The sequence below is a fragment of the Mirounga angustirostris genome, unplaced genomic scaffold (genome assembly GCF_029215605.1).
Source record: "Mirounga angustirostris isolate CCGP_5_RB_7025 unplaced genomic scaffold, mMirAng1.0.hap1 SCAF_11, whole genome shotgun sequence".
NCBI classification, from domain to species: Eukaryota; Metazoa; Chordata; class Mammalia; order Carnivora; family Phocidae; genus Mirounga; species Mirounga angustirostris.
This window is the reverse complement of record NW_026991719.1, coordinates 6675454-6691339: the sequence shown is the minus strand read 5'-3', so window position 1 is coordinate 6691339 and position 15886 is coordinate 6675454. Positions and strand designations below refer to the sequence as shown.

At 48.0% G+C, this 15886-nt stretch overlaps 2 protein-coding genes across 8 annotated transcripts in view; one reads left to right on the top strand and one right to left on the bottom strand.

Annotated features, from left to right (window-relative positions):
* Positions 1-15886, top strand: part of GPR143 (G protein-coupled receptor 143) — a 37695-nt gene that overhangs the window by 5510 nt on the left and 16299 nt on the right. For both annotated transcript variants that reach the window (XM_064573719.1, XM_064573720.1), the window contains exons 2-7: positions 41-150; positions 1036-1130; positions 8346-8438; positions 11348-11457; positions 13530-13638; positions 14911-15028. In XM_064573719.1, coding sequence (XP_064429789.1) covers positions 41-150; positions 1036-1130; positions 8346-8438; positions 11348-11457; positions 13530-13638; positions 14911-15028 — 635 coding nt within the window. The remainder of the gene's footprint in view (positions 1-40; positions 151-1035; positions 1131-8345; positions 8439-11347; positions 11458-13529; positions 13639-14910; positions 15029-15886) is intronic.
* The window catches only part of TBL1X (transducin beta like 1 X-linked), a 244372-nt gene continuing 242450 nt past the window's right edge, over positions 13965-15886 (bottom strand). For 4 of the 6 annotated variants that reach the window (XM_064573711.1, XM_064573712.1, XM_064573710.1 and 1 more), the window contains one exon: positions 13966-14167. In XM_064573711.1, the coding sequence (XP_064429781.1) occupies positions 13991-14167 (177 nt within the window). In that variant the 3' untranslated portion in view covers positions 13966-13990. Of the gene's footprint in view, positions 14168-15886 lie in introns of all 6 variants that reach the window. The other 2 variants (XM_064573715.1, XM_064573717.1) reach the window with 2 other exon arrangements.

Sequence of the window (15886 nt, the reverse complement as noted above, 5' to 3'; positions counted from 1 at the left end):
ATCCCCCGCGGGATGACTGTATCCTCTAATTCTCTCTTAGGAATTGTATTCCGGTCTGCGGTGTGGCTAGGATTCCCAAATTTTGTTGACAACCCCACCGCCGTGAATGGGACAGACATTTGGCCTGCTGCGTACTGTGTGGGGAGTGCGGTAAGTACACCTGGCTTTTGCTCACCCTCTTCTCCCCCCTGTGCTCCTCTTAGGCTGCGGTCCTCAAAGCGTGGTCTCAGCCCACTGGGGTTTGTCAGAAATGCAAATCCTCAGAGCCTGCTGATCAGGAACCTTGGGGGGTCGGGTCGGTCTGCGAAGTAACAAATGCAGGGGCTCCTGACTCCCACTGAGGTTTGAGAACCAACCACTGCTGTATTGTGGTTCTTCCTGCCCCCACTTCTGAGCACACATAGACCATCCTTATGACCTTAGATTGAGCTGCAGTTAAAACCAGCTGGCCAGAAAGAAAAAGAAAGAAGAAAGTGATTGATTGGATGTATTCTGCTTGAGGAACTCTGCATTGAAATAGACGTATCTATACTTCTGTGTACCACGCCGTAGCACAATTCTCCGCTTCTCTCCCTTCTGCCCACACTGCTTCCCAGACCACCCCTGGAGGCACACCAGTCTCGTGCTGCCCATAACATACCGAGCCCCTTCCTGCCCCGCTTCTGGGAAGCACTTTCCTGCCCCGTACTCCCTCATTCTCAGCAAAGAGCTGCTCCTTCACAGGCGCCGTGAGCCCTCACGCCAGTTTAGGCCTCACATCTGAGGCCTTCATCTTCCATGCCTTTGAGAATACTGGAGGGCAGGGCTGGCCAGTGCAGTCTCCCCCCACCCCTGAGCAGATGGAGCACCAAGGGACACCCCGCCCTGGGCCGCATCCCACCCTTGCGTTCCCAGACCGTCCGCGCGTCTCCGGACGGCTTTCATGTCCTGCTTCCTGACGTCACGGGAAAGAGGCATCTGCCAGCTCATTTCACGGGTGGGGCAATCTGCTGCCTGTTTCCAGGAGCTTTGATGCCAGGCTCTTCCTGATTACAGATGTGGATCCAGCTGTTGTATAGCGCCTGCTTCTGGTGGCTGTTTTGCTATGCGGTTGACGCCTATCTGGTGATCCGGAGATCGGCAGGGCACAGGTATATTCGGAGGGAACAAGAAGAGCTTTCTGCTCAGGTTCTGTCATATGAGGAAGGGTCAGGGGTACTACTGAGGGTTCCAAAATATTTTTCAGTATGGCAGACACAGAACATCAGCCAGCCCCATCGCTTCTCGGCCTTTTGGCTAAGATCAAGTGCAGAACATCAGCCAGCCCCTCTCTGAGAAACCTCTCTGGCAACTCGTTTTTATAAAAGGCTGAGGGCAGATTCAAAATGAGGATGTTTAGACCATGACAAGTGATCCATAAATTACATATTTGCATTTTGGACACATACTAAAAAAGAATTGGCATGAACATAGACAATTTCTGGCGATCTAAAGGTTTGAGGAGAGAAGTTTTTGAAATGTGAATTGACATGTTCCGCCAAATACGGAACCTGAGCACTGGAGCTGCAGGGGGGGCTCCCTTGGGAGAAATGACCCGGTGGGTGTACCCCATGCATTTGTTACCAGCTGTTTAACCATCAGCAAGCTGCTTCAGCTCTCTAGACTTGGCTGTGAAATACTACGCCCTCCTCAGGTCTGGGAGAGTCCATGCAATGCTGCGTGTAAATGGTTCAGAATCGTGCCCGGCACATCGTAGGCTCTCAGGAACTGTGCTCTGGGATTACCACTGGGATGTACGTGTGTGTTGGGGGAACAGAAATACAGAGAACCTAAGTGACCAAGGGAAGCCGCATGGCAGGGTGGGGTGAGTGCCCAGGTACCCTGACTCCTGGTCCAGGAGGCGTGTGTCCCCCACTTTCCGATGGAGCCCTTGTTCTGCCTTTTTTTTTTTTAAGTAGTATAAACTTCACCCATTTAAGTGTATAAAATCCATTATTTTTTAGTATAGTTACAAAATCATGCGACCATCACACCAACTAGTTTTATGACATTAGTCATCACCCCCCCAGATCTCTTTACCAGTGATTAATTCCTCCCCCCACCCCTCACCCCCACCCCCCAGCCCCTGGCAACTACCAATCTATTTTCTGTCTCTAGGTTTGCCTACTCTGGGCATTGGCTGGAAGTGGAATCATTCAGCATGTGACCTTTTGTGTCTGGCTTCTTAAACATACAGTGACATGTTCAAGGTTTCCCCATGTTGCAGCAACATCCATAGTTCCTTCCTATGCGCTTCTGAGTAGTATTCCATTGTAAGGATGTACTACATTTTATTTAATTTTGAGAGAGCATGTGAGCAGGGGAGTGGGGCGGTGGAGAGGGAGAGAGAGAAAGAAAGAGGGAGAATCTCAAGCACACTCCACACTCAGCACAGAGCCTGACAATGGGGTTCGATCTCATGATGCTAAGATCATGACTTGAGCTGAAAGCAAGAGTCAGATGCTAACCAACTGTGTCACCCAGGCACCCCGATGTACTACATTTTATATATATACATATGTGTGTGGGTGTCCATGTATGTATGTATGTATATATGTATTTAAAAGTTTTATTTATTCGACACAGAGAGAGATCATTTGAAAGAGAGAGCAGCAGAGGGAGAAGGAGAAGCAGACTCCTGCTGAGCAGGGAGCCCCACATAGGGCTGGATTCCAGGACCCTGGGATCATGACCTGAGCTGAAGGCAGACACTTACTGACTGAGCCACCCAGGTGCCCCTTAAATATATTTTTTAAAGGTTTTATCTCATTTATTATTTTTTTAAAGAGTTTATTTGACAGAGAGTGAGAGAGGGAACACAAGCAGGGGGAGTGGGAGAGGGAGAAGCAGGCTTCCCGCTGAGCAGGGAACCCTATGTGGGGCTCGATCCCAGGTCCCTGGGATCATGACCTGAGCCAAAAGCAGACATTTAACAACTGAGCCACCCAGGCGCCCCTAAAAATTTTATTTTAAAGATTGATTTACTTATTTGAGAGAGTGCACATGAAAGTAGGGGGAATAGCAGAGGGAGAGAATCTCAAGCAGACTCCCCACGGAGCTCAGAACTGGCCTTGGGGCTCCATGTGGGGTGTGATCACAGGACCCATGAGATCATGACTTGAGCTGAAACCAAGAGTCAGATGCTTAACCAACTGAGCCACCCACGTACCCCTAAGGTGCCTTTTTCCAAAAGGTATTTGAGAAAACTCACCAAAAAATATTTGAAGAAGAATAATCTATGTTGCTCATGGTTGCTAATAGCAAAGAAACTTACAAATCGAGTTACTTCCAGATTAACCAGGATGAGGAAGTGGAGGAAGATGAGGCTTAAAACTCATTAATCTGGAATATTTTGTATGAGTTGAAAAAAACATGGGAACCAAGCCAAAAAGAAAAGAGTTTGAACACTTTAATTTAGGTCTGTGATCCATTTTAAGGATTTTCTTTTTAAACTAATCTCCACACCCAGCGTGGGGCTTGAACTCACAACCCCAAGATCAAGAGTCACATGCTCTACCAACGAAGCCAGCCAGGCACCCTGGCCTATGATCCGTTATATTTATTTATTTTTTTTTTTAAAGATTTTATTTATTTGACAAAGAGACACAGTGAGAGAGGGAACACAAGCAGGGGGAGTGGGAGAGGGAGAAGCAGGCTTCCCGCTGAGCAGGGAGCCCGATGCGGGGCTCGATCCCAGGACCCTGGATCACGACCTGAGCTGAAGGCAGACGCTTAACGACTGAGCCACCCAGGCGCCCCTATGATCCATTATATTTTAAGATTTTATTTATTTTATTGGGGGTAGGAGGAGCAGAGAGAGAGAATCTCAAACAGACTCCGTACTGAGCATGGAGCCTGACGTCGGGCTCGATCCCATGACCCTGAGATCATGACCTGAGCTCAGACCAAGAGTTGGATGCTTAACTGATTGAGCCACCCAGGCGCCCCAGTGATCCATTTTAAATTAATTTTTGTGTGTAGGTGAGGAAAAGGTGGGTGTTTATTCTTTTGCATGTGGATGTCCAGTCGTCCCAGCACCATTTGTTGAATAAATTCACTTTTTAAATTGTTTTTTAAAGATTTTATTTTTATTTTTCTTAAAAGATTTTATTTATTTATTTGAGAGAGAACAAGCAGGAGGACTGACAGGGAGAGGGAGAAGCAGGCTCCCTGCTCGACGTGGGGCTTGATCCCAGCACCCTGTGGTCATGACCTGAGCTGAAGTCAGACGCTTAACCAACTGAGCCACCCAGGTCCCCCTAAAGATTTTATTTTTAAGTAATCTCTACACCCGGTGTGGGGCTTGAACTCAACAACCCCGAGATCAAGAGTTGCATGCTCCACCCATTGAACCAGCCAGGAGCTCCTGAATAAATTCACTTTTTTAAAGCCAATATCAGTAAACAAAGATCACATTCAGGCTGTACAATATGCTGGTCAACCTTAGTAGATCCTTGCCCTAAAATCGTTGGTAGGAGCGCCTGGGTGGCTCAGTCGGTTAAACATCTGCCTTTGGCTCAGGTCATGATCCCGGGGTCCTGGGATCGAGCCCTGCATCGGGCTCCCTAGTCAGCAGGGAGTCTGCTGCTCCCCCTGCTTGTTCTCTCTCACTCTGTCAAGTAAATAAATAAAATCTTTAAAAAAAAAAAAAATCGTTGGTATTTCTCCTATTCCTATGTCCTCATCATTAACTTTGGTCTCTCTGCCCTGAAGTTTAGTGTTTACTTTTGTGCTTGTTTCTTCCACCTTTTTACTTTCACTCCTAAACTTTTACACATCTGTACAGAACCTGTGTATTCTTGGTTTTGAAAATTCTCTAGGGAAGGCAGTGAAGGTCAGAGGCAGCCAACCAGGTATATCCGTGAGGATTAGCTTTGGCTATGTAAAATACATAAAATAATAGTGACTTAAACAAGATAATTTTTCTCCCGTGCTAAAAGAGGCCAGAGGTAGGCAATCCAGGGCCCTTATGATGGACATCAGGGACCCAAGCGCCTCCTATATTCATGCTCCATCATCCTATTGTGTGACTTCCAACTTCAAGGTGTCATGGCCCAATATGGCTGCTGGAGCTCTAGCCATCACATCTGCATTCCAGGCAGCAGGAAGGAGGAAGGGGGCAATGGATAAGGGTCTGTTTTCCCCTGAGGCACCTCCCTTCAAGCAGCCTCCCTGGGGATTTTACACAACAATTCCCCTTTCATATTATTGGCCAGAATTTGGTTTCATGGCCACACTTAGCTGCAAGAGGAGGTTGGAAGTATATATAGTCTTAGCCAGGCATACTGCCATCTGGCATGACATCCAGGTTATGTTACTAAGGAAAAAGGGAAAATGGCTTTGGGCCAGCAACTGGCTGCAAGGAGAGGTCCGTGACCTGGAAGCCCAGTGCAAGTGTGTGTTCCTGTCTGATAGGTTTCTCACTCAGTTTTGGAGGGATTGGAGGATTGGAGTTCTGACACACTAGAGGTCTCGCAGACAGCCAGTTGTGGAGCTGTGAGGAGCCTTGCAGTAGCAGAAGGAAGCTGGAAGCAGAGTACGCCGTTTACTGCCACAGGGGTGTGCACTGCTTCACCCCCACGCATGGATGGCTGTGGTCAGGCGGGGCAGCCCGACCGCTTTCTGGATGTAGAAGACAGGCAGAGCCCTTGGAAGCCGGGGCAGGCAATCAGGAAGCCCTCCGCAGGCCCAGAAGAGTGTTTGGAACTCATTTGGGAGCACAGAATAAGGGTAGGCAGGATGCAGAGGGCGTGCAGAGATGAGAGGATGCTGGCAGAGCATAGCTTCCAAGGACCTGCCAGTCATGCAGGATGCAAAGGTCCAAAGATGTGAAACATCCAGATGCCCGCCTAAGGACAAGAGCAAGGGCAGGTGTCCAGCGCTAGGAAGACCTTTGAGAGTGAAGTCGGCTCTCCCATCAAGAAGGAGTAGGGATGGGGCACCTGGGTGGCTCAGTCGGTTAAGCATCCGACTCTTGGTTTCAGCTCAGGTCCTGCTCTCAGGGTCATGGGATCGAGCCCTGCACTGGGCTCAGTGAGGAGTGTGATTAGGTTTCTCTCCCCCTTTCCCTCTACTCCTCCCCCCACACTGCTCGCTTGTGGGCGTGCTCGCTCTCTCTCTCAAATAAATAAACCTTAAACAAAAAGCAGCAGGGAACACAGCAGAGAAATAAGACAGGTGGTTTGGAGCTAGAGACCCAGCCCCTACCTCATCCCTGGCAGAAGCCATGCTTCCTGGTGTGAGGGCGCCTAGGGGCCAGCACAGGGTGGTTGGAGCCAGAGCTGAAGGTGTGGGTCCAGAAGCACCTGTAGCTTCCCTGCTAAGAGCCAGCTTGCTCCCAAAGCCAAGGGCGCAGGTGATTCTGCAGGTGGCAGTTAAGAGACTGGAGCTGCCCTGGGATGGGTCCTGAGGAATTCCAAGGCAGGGGGCAAGGTATTGCAGGAATGGCTGGATTAAATGCCACGTTCCCTTCTAGATCCTTCCAGTCCTCAGCTATTTTCTTTGGCACAGGAGAATCTTTTTGAAAATCCTAATTCTAAGAAATGTCATTAAGACAGATTTTGAGTTAAAATTTAAACTGCTACGTTGGCTCCCGATGCAGGATGTACAGGCTTTAAACAACAACAGAAGGTGCTTGAGACTGTGGGAAAGGCCCTAAATTGAAGTCTACCTGCTCCGTGAACATGAGTGTGAGAGAAAGGGGGTCTGGGGAGGGCTCTTGCGTGCCTGGACCTGGAAACTGTCCAGTGGTGAGATAAAGGGACGAGGATCTGCAGTCCCCTGCTGCTCCTCGTTGTGCACGCATGGGAGCTCAGGCTCACCACCTATGTGGGTTTGGGGTTGTATCAGTTCCTAAAGTGGCTGCCGCCTGACCAGCCTGGCCAGTCTGACTCCACTGTGCTTGGTCATCCGGAGCCAGAGCACCGTTGACGGGACTGTGGCCACCCCCAGCCCTGCCCTCGCCTGGCCTCGCCCCCTGGCCTGCTGTCTCCCACCTCTCAGCATTCCTCTGGCCCTAGATTCCTCTGGCCCAAGGTGAGGGTCTGCACTCTACAGTCACCCAAGTCCTTGCAGAAGGCTGCTCCTTTTTTCCTTTGTTCCATGCAGAGCCTCTGACTTCTGGGCAAGACCCACCCCACCAGCTCCCAAACCCAGAGAGATAGGGCAGGGCCGCTCCAGAACCGGGAGGAAACACAGGCTGGAGTCGTTTCCTTGTGGCCTTCCAGAGAGCTGGCTGTGAAATGTTTCTTCTTCCTGAAGCTCATTCCCGTGTGCTGGCTCTCTCCTCCTGTCTTCTAGAAGGGCATCCCTTCACTCAGATCCCTGACCGTTCCCTTGTCTACACAGCTGATCTTCAGAGTTAAAATCCTGATGGGTGGGGGGTTGCACTATTTGCCAGGAGTCTGGTAGAGTCTTGGGTTGTGGTTAGTGCATCCGATGGAGCGCTGGGCCCCCTGTCCTGTGGCGTAGAGGACGCAGATTAAAGGCTGCATTGGCGCAGTCAGAGAGCTGTGCATCCGTCTTCCAGCCCCCAGCTGCAGGGCTGGCTGACCTCTGGTCTATAGGGAAAAGGGCGAGGTGTGTGGGCGTAGGAAGATGAAGGGTAGAGATGGTCCAGGAATGTGAAGCATGCAGCGAATGGTGGGCGTGGGGGAGGAGGGCGAGGAAGGGAAGCTCCCCACTATCCTGGAACATCAAATGCGCACACATTTCTTCAGAGACCTTGGGTTGGACTGAGCACGGAGACCCTTGACTTTTAGGTGCCTCTGGGAAGGTTTGGGGATAGGAGCTCCTCACTTAGCGGGTAAGCCGGTTGCTGAGGAGGACTGATGAGGTACCTGCTCCTTGTTCCTCTCACCCTTGTAAGCCTCACGTGCTGTGAAAGAAGCCAGACACAGAGGGCCACATACTGCATGACTCCATTTGCCTAAATTGTGCGGAATAGGAAAAGCCATAGAGACACAAAGGAAGCTGGTAGTTGCTGGGGGCTAGGAGCAGGAGGAACGGGGGGGGGGGGTGCATTTGGGGTTTCCTTCTGGGGTGATGACGATGTCCGAACTGGATAGAGGAGGTGACTGCACAACATTGTGAATTTACTGAATACTCCTGAGTTGCTCACTTGAAAATGGTTCCTTTTATGTTATGTGAATTTCATCTCAATTAAAAAATAAAAACTCAGAGGCATAATAAGGCAAATCTTTGCCAAGGGTTTGCTCAGTGTACATTTTCCTGACTGTTTTGGGTCCCGGGAGTGGGTCTGGTACTTTCTGTGGCTGGGCATCCCGATCCCTCCTCTCAGGCAAGGCCCCCCTGTCCTTCTCCCCTAGCACCATCCTGCTCTACCACCTCATGGCCTGGGGCCTAGCCGCCCTGCTCTGCGTGGAGGGAGCGGTCCTGCTCTACTACCCTTCTGTGTCCAGGTAAGTCGGGACTCCCAGCTCCCCAGCCCATTGTGTGCTCTTGAAGAGAATGCGGGGGCACTGAGCCAGAGCGGGCCCCTTGCAGGTCATGCCAGTGTTCATAGAGCCACCCAGCTGACCCCCGGGGGGGGCTCACTACAATACCTTGTACTCTTGGGCTCATTTCCCTCCCTCTGCCTTTCACATTTGTGCAGGTGGGTGCTTCTGCACACACAGCTTTTGGTGTGTCTCCCATGTAAGGACGTGCACGCAGCTCTAGGTGTAGAGACAGATCTGAAATGGTCTCAGGTTCTTCTTCAACCTTAAAATCTCATCAGTGCAGGGGCGCTTGGGTGGCTCAGTCGGTTAAGCGTCGGCCTTAGGCTCAGGTCCTGGGATGAGTCCCACATCGGGCTCCCTGCTCAGCGGGGAGTCTGCTTCTCCCTCTCTCTCTGCTGCTCCCCCTGCTTGTACGTGCTCTTTCTCTCTCCCTCTCCCTCTCACATAGATAAATAAAATCTTTAAAAAAAAAAAACAAATCTCATCAATGCAATCATTTGTAAGGCCTCACGGTCCCTCCAAGTTATGTATATTCTAACTTACAATGGAAAGCTGAAAAACAGGTTGGACGTTGTCTCTTTGTGATTTTAGGGCAGTGTAGACAAGGATCAACACAGCACAGCCCTGAGGACAAATCCGGCCCTCTGCTTGGTTTTGTAGATAAAGTTTTATTGGAACACAGTCATGCCCATCTGTTTATGCATGATTTATGGCTGCTTTCCTTCTGCAGTGTCAGTTTCGACAGGCTGTGTGTGTGGTCCACAGAGCATAAAATACTTAACTGTAAATGTTCCCTGACAGAAAAAGTTTGCTGACTCATGGTTAGACCATTTCTCCCCTGCTCCTTTTTTAATTTCTTGCAGCTACTCTGACATCTCCAGATTGGTGTTGCCTAGTTGATGGTGAATACTCCCGAAGTTCTGTGTAGATCCATTCATACAGCTGCTCTCCTGAGGAACTTTAAAAGGACAAATACAGTGACTGTGGCTGTTACAATGGAATGCACTTAATTGGAAAGGGAGCTGTCATCACTCAGCTTACCTGCGGGCTCCTGGAGCCTCCTGGGAAGGTTGCATGGGAGCCGGAGGGAGCCATTGCTGCAGGGCTTACAAGGAGCTCTGAGGCGCCCCCGTGGTCCTTGGGAGGCCGCTCCTGGGCCTGAGTCAGGCTCCCATCCTCACCCTCTCATTCATTGCTCACTTTTTGTCTTTCTGTCAGAATCATGGCTCTTCCTACACTTGTTTCTCCCCTCAAGCCTTTCCAGACCGCATTTGAGCCTTCACAGCTGCAAATGAAAACTGCTTTTAAAGGAAGGGAGCATTGTAAGGTGATACTGTGTTCCTCCTGATGGTGAGAAAAGGTGGCATTGCGTTTTTCCTTCCTGACTTTTTTTGCATTTTTCTATCATTTTCCCTTTCTGATTTGACCACTCCATGCATATTAAAACAAGAGTGCTTGCGTTTTTATCATTCCACCTTCTGTGGCCACAGGGGCTGTTCCTCCATCTGCGTTTTTATCTCCTGCTTGGCTTAAGCAACCTCTCTCCCCTTTGCCTTCGATTCTCTTTTCCTCTTTGCCCTTTTTTCTGTTACATTGTGCATTTCTTAGCCGATAGTTCTTACCTTGGTAAACTCACACCTGTGTAGCAGTCCACTGCATCACATGGTGACTCATGATTCCCATGATCCTTCAATAGAAATTCCCATCCTTGGGGATGCCTGGGTGGCTCAGGTTGGTTAAGCCCTCCCCCCTGTTGATGATCTCTCTCTCTCTCTCTCTCTCATACTCTAATAAATAATTTAAAAATATATATATATTTTTTATTCTTGGGGGGTGGGGTAGAGGCAGAAGCAGGCTCCCCATCACGCAGGGAGCCCAACACAGGGCTCGATCCCAGGACCCTGAGATCATGACCGGAGCTAAAGGCAGATGCTTAATTGACTGAGCCACCCAGGAACCCCTATTCAATGACTCTTGCAACATCGTTATTATAAAATATAAAAGAATACTCAACAGCATGAAAAATTTTAAATACATGTGTTATCAAAAACATACTCTTCCCCCCCCAACAATTCATATAAACCCACATTTTCTTTCTTTCTTTTTTTTTTTTTTGTTAAAGATTCTATTTATTTATTTGACAGACACAGCCAGAGAGGGAACACAAGCAGGGGGAGTGGGAGAGGCAGAAGCAAGCTCCCCGCTGAGCAGGGAGCCCAACACGGGGCCTGATTCCAGGACCTGGGATCATGACCTGAGCCGAAGGCAGACGCTTCACCAACTGAGCCACCTGGGCACTCAAAATCTTAAAAAAATTTCCCATCCTTTTCCCTGAAAAGCACCCGTGAAATGATTGTTATGCATAACCATAGAAACACACTTATTTTGGAACAAGAAGTTTGGGTATACTGAGGTGCTGAAGGGGAGGGACTAGATCTTCACGGGACTGGCTAGGCATAGTGCCGAGTAAGTGCTTAAAACCTCACTACTTCACTGAGCACCTCTGTCTCTACTTGAATTGGGTCTTTTTCTCCTTGAAGAGACCCAGTGCGGGGACTCCCCCATTCCAGTGTGTCTGTTTCTATCTTTCCTTTTCTCAACAGGGCCCTTTAAAAGGTCCCCCAGTGGAATGCCTTAGAGGTCCTTCCATTTACAAGACAAGTAGAAACATGATTGATCTGCCTTATTCTTCAGTGATTTATTGCTTATTCACAGACATGAGCTGTGAGTCAGATTTCCTTTGGGCAGACTCAGAAGTGGATTTATGCATTTCCCTTTTCACTCTCCTCCTCTTATCTCGGCTTCCAGATAAGTATGTATATTTTAGGCAAAGCCTTGTTTTCGAGAATGACTTGGTTTTCCTCCCGCAGGTGTGAGCGGGATCCGGAGCATGCCATTCCCCACTATGTCACCACATACTTGCCGCTGCTGCTGGTGTTTGTGGCCAATCCCATCCTGTTCCAAAAGACAGTGACTGCAGGTGAATAACAGGGAAGCTCTCTGGGTGCAGGACCATGGGGTATGGCTCCATGCCTTGGGCTCAGATGATGGCGTGTCTTGTCCTTCTGGAATCATCCAGGACAATTGACTTCATTTGTCATCCTCCAGAGACATAAGCACAGTACACTTGGAGAAAGTGAGCAGGTTTAATAAATGAAGTGAACAAGCCTCTTTAATGATGGGCTACGTCAGTTCTTTGCCAACGTTTAATAGCTCCAGGCCAGGACCAGTGGACTTTATGTTTCCATCTGGGCTCATCCTGGGTCTGCCCTTGATGTGGCTTGCAGGCCCCAGGAGTGCCCTTGGAAAACTGTGGAGCGGGAGGCTTGGGCGGGGGAGGGAAGGGATGGAGTCTGGCCTGAAGAGTGGTGAGCCTGGCTGCTCCCATGATGTGCTTGGCCTCTGTCTTTTCTCAGTTGGGCAGGAAACAGGAAGTAGAGCACAGGAAATGAGTCAAATGCAATGGTAAGGACTGGATAAGAAGGATGTTGTGAGCCAGCAGAAAGCCCTGGAAAGACCTCCGCTGAGGCTGGGGACTTGGCATTCCAGTCCCCACTGCATCCTCAAGGAAGTGTGACAAGGAGCACCCTCCAACCTTCAGCCCCATGGATCTCTCAAGTGCAGAATAGGAATGAAGAAGTGCAGGCCTGGCCTGGGTGGCTCAGTCTGTTAAGCATCCTGGGATCGACCGTTGTGTCAGGTTGGGGTCCTGGGATCCAGCCCTGCGTCATCAGGTTCCCTGCTCAGTGGGGAGTCTGCTTCTCCCTCTGCCCCTCCCCCCAGTGCGTGCACGTTTTCTTGTGTGCTCTCTCTCAAATAAAATCTGAAAAAAACAAGTGCATCTTAACAGAAGGTTGATTGAGGATCAGCTGTTGATCGTAGAACTTTAAAACATTAAAAGGACTCTATCACTAGGAATGGGAAATCATTGTGGCTCTTTGGATCTCTTTTCTTTCAGGTCTGCCTTTAAAAACAGTATATTAAATGCAGTAACTTTTTAAATAGAATTGCATAAAAGTGCTGAGTCAGTTACATCAAACAAATGAAAATCACATATATGGAAAGGACTGGAAAGAAATGCATTAAGATGTTCACAGTGCTGGTCTCAGGGTGGACAATGGCTCATTCGTTTTCCTCTAAGCTTTTTTATATTTTCCAACTTGTCTATAAGGAGAAATTTTTAATCTTTCAATGTTCCCAAACAGCAAGTGTGCATTTTTTTTTTTTTAAAGATTTTATTTATTTGAGAGGGAGAGAGAGCACAAGCAGGGGGAGCAGCTGAAGGAGAGGGAGAAGCAGGCTTCCCGCTGAGCAGGGAGCCCAATGCGGGACTCGATCCCAGGACCCTGAGATCATGACCTGAGCCGAAGGCAGACGCTTAACCGACTGAGCCACCCAGGCACCCCAGGTACGCATCATTTTTAAGATAGAAAATATAAACCTTTAAAAATACTATTCTTGAAAAAAATATAGTTCTTGAACTCATCCAAATAAAATCTGGGGCTTAATTAATAGTAAAGCACTATTGCTAATCTTTTCCTTGTGACAAATGTGAGCCTGGGTGTGTAAGATGTTGACATTGAACGAATCTGGGAATAGGTCTGCAGAAACTCTCTGTGCTATCTTTGCAACTCTGACATAAGTCTACAGTGATTTGAAAGTGTAAGTTGTAGGGGCGCTTGGGTGGCTCAGGTCATGATCTCAGGGTCCTGGGATCGAGCCCCACATCGGGCTCCCTGCTCAGCAGGGAGTCTGCTTCTCCCTCTCTCTCTGCTTGTGCTCGCTCACACTCTCTCTCTCAAATAAATAAAATTGAAAAGGAAACAAAGTAAAGGTTTGAAAGACTCCGCATCCCCTCGAGCGTGTGAGAACCGCAGCTTGGAAGCCGGGAGGGAGGAGTGGCAGTATCGGGCCCGACCTCATGCTCTGCTGCCTTTGCTTAGGGGCTGACATCCTCATTGACGCCCTTCCCTGTCACTCAGGAAAGGCAAATAATGAATGTTACATGCAGTTCCCCTGGGTTTTTTTTTTGTTGTTTTTTTTGTTTTGCAGTGGCCTCTTTACTAAAAGGAAGACAAGGCATTTACACAGAGAACGAGAGACGGATGGGAGCCGTGATCAAGATCCGATTTTTCAAAATAATGCTGGTTTTCATTATTTGGTAACCTTTCGTCTATATTTTTTTTAAATTGCCCCTGGGAAGGGATATGCAATCAGCACATTTTTCCAAGCATGACCCAAAAGTTGCAAAGGGAAGAGTCTTTGGAAAGGAAATCTTTGATACTGTGCTGGGGCGCTTGGAGGAAATGCACATGAGACAGGAAGGCAAGTCCACGACGTATGAGCTCCTGGAAAGATAGTCACATCTGCTCAGAATATATGTAAAGCCCTTGGAACAAAAAATCCCGAGTTTAGTTTTGTTATATCCTAAAAGTGCATCCAGTGTTTACTCGCGCTGTTAGGGCTAACTCCGAAATAAAGCGCTTGACCACGCTTTTAAAGTTTACCCGTTTCTATTCATTCTGGACCCCAGAATTCCTGTATCTGACAAGAAACAAAGGCAAGGGTACATTTTTTGGTGTGACGACTCCGGTGCAGTCAAGAAGTGTAGAGAGCAATTTTTCGCTCCTCGGTTTGCCCCACCACCGGCATTCGGCCCCAAGTTTCAGGTGGATGCTTCGAAAATGGATCTGTAACCAGTGCAAAACAGATGGAAATCAGCAAACCTTTTGCTAGGGTGAATCAATAGTTTGCAAAACAGGATGTGTCTTTGTGCTGTTAATAATTTATCCGAGGGGCGCCTGGGTGGCTCAGATGGTTAAACGTCTGCCTTCGGCTCAGGTCATGATCCCAGGGTCCTGGGATCAAGTCCCGCATCGGGCTCCCTGCTAGGCGGGGAGCCTGCTTCTCTCCTTCTGCCTCTGCCTCTCTCTCTCTCTCTGACTTTCATGAATAAATAAATAAAAAAATTTAAAAAAAAATTTATCCGATAGGAGGAGGTTTGTTTGGACATTCTCCTAGGAGAGATGGAGACTATCTCCCTCTAAAAATACACTCAGCTCATCGTTTTAAATTTCATTGGCCTACCAACAATAACATTAAAAGTTTAAACAAAAGATAGCAAGATTTTTGGGAGGTCTCCCTCAAAAAGTTATATTACTCTTCAAATGAAACATGAGTTTTGGGTTATTTCATAGACTGCTAGATCCCTTAACACTGATGTGGTGTTGAGTGTTACCCTTGGAAAGACTTGCTGATCTCTGCTTTAGACTTGAGAAAAGGAGTTACATCTCTTAAATTCTGGATGCAGTAGTTCCTCCTTGCTGCTCATATGGATCCCCCTCCAGGACTTGCAGGTGTTAGAAGACATATTCCCTGACCCCCAGCATTTAAAAGTGAATTGTATAACCCTGGGTTATTTTCTTGCTGACAGTTGGCTGCCGAACATCATCAATGAAAGCCTTTTATTCTATCTTGAAATGCAAGCAGATGTCAACGGGAGCTCTTTGAAACCTGTCAGAAATGCGGCTAAGACCACGTGGTTTATTATGGTAGGTCAGTCTTGGTTTTAAATTTTTTTTTCTTGAAAAATAAAGACAAGAAGTGCTCAGAAGTATGATGGATGAGTTTAACAGGTTCCTCGGGACCTCCATCTGGCTTTGATCTGCTAGCTCGCTAGTCCTGTTCATTGTTGGGATCAGTAATTAAATGAGCACAACTCTGGTAAATCAGTTTGGCACAGTGTATCAGACCTTTCAGAACAAAATATCAGGGAATTTAGCTTGAAGAAATATTTCAGCCTGTGAAAAAGCTATAGGGATGAAGGTATTCCTTGTAACCTGATCCATCATTAGAAAGCATTATAGGCGGGCACCTGGGTGGCTCATTCAGTTAAGTGTCTGCCTTCGGCTTGGGTCCTGATCCCGGAGTCCCAGGATCGAGCCCCGCATTGGGCTCCCTGCTCAGCGGGGAGCCTGCTCCTCCCTCTCCCTCACTCCACCTGCTTGTGCTCTCTCTGTCAAATAAATAAATAAGATCTTTAAAAAAAAAAAATAGAAAGCATTATAGGCAACCCAAATTAAAGAAATACAAGGGAATGGCTAAGTAAATTACATTTTTTCATCTCGACGGAATAGTATGCAGGTGTTAAATGTGACAGTTATGAGATCTCTAGTATTCAGTGAAAAATGCAAGATATAAAAATCAGGCTGGTTACAACTACAGAATAACACGTTAGTGTGTGAAAAAACTTTGGATAGAAATACACAACATGGGAGTAAGGTGGAAACCGCCTGAGTACATTCTCCCAAGGTTTCCATTGTATTGCATTCATAATGAAGAGACAAAAGTGTTAGTGGAGACGTATGGGTTGTCCTGTGCAGAACTGATATATATGTTGCTGCAGAATC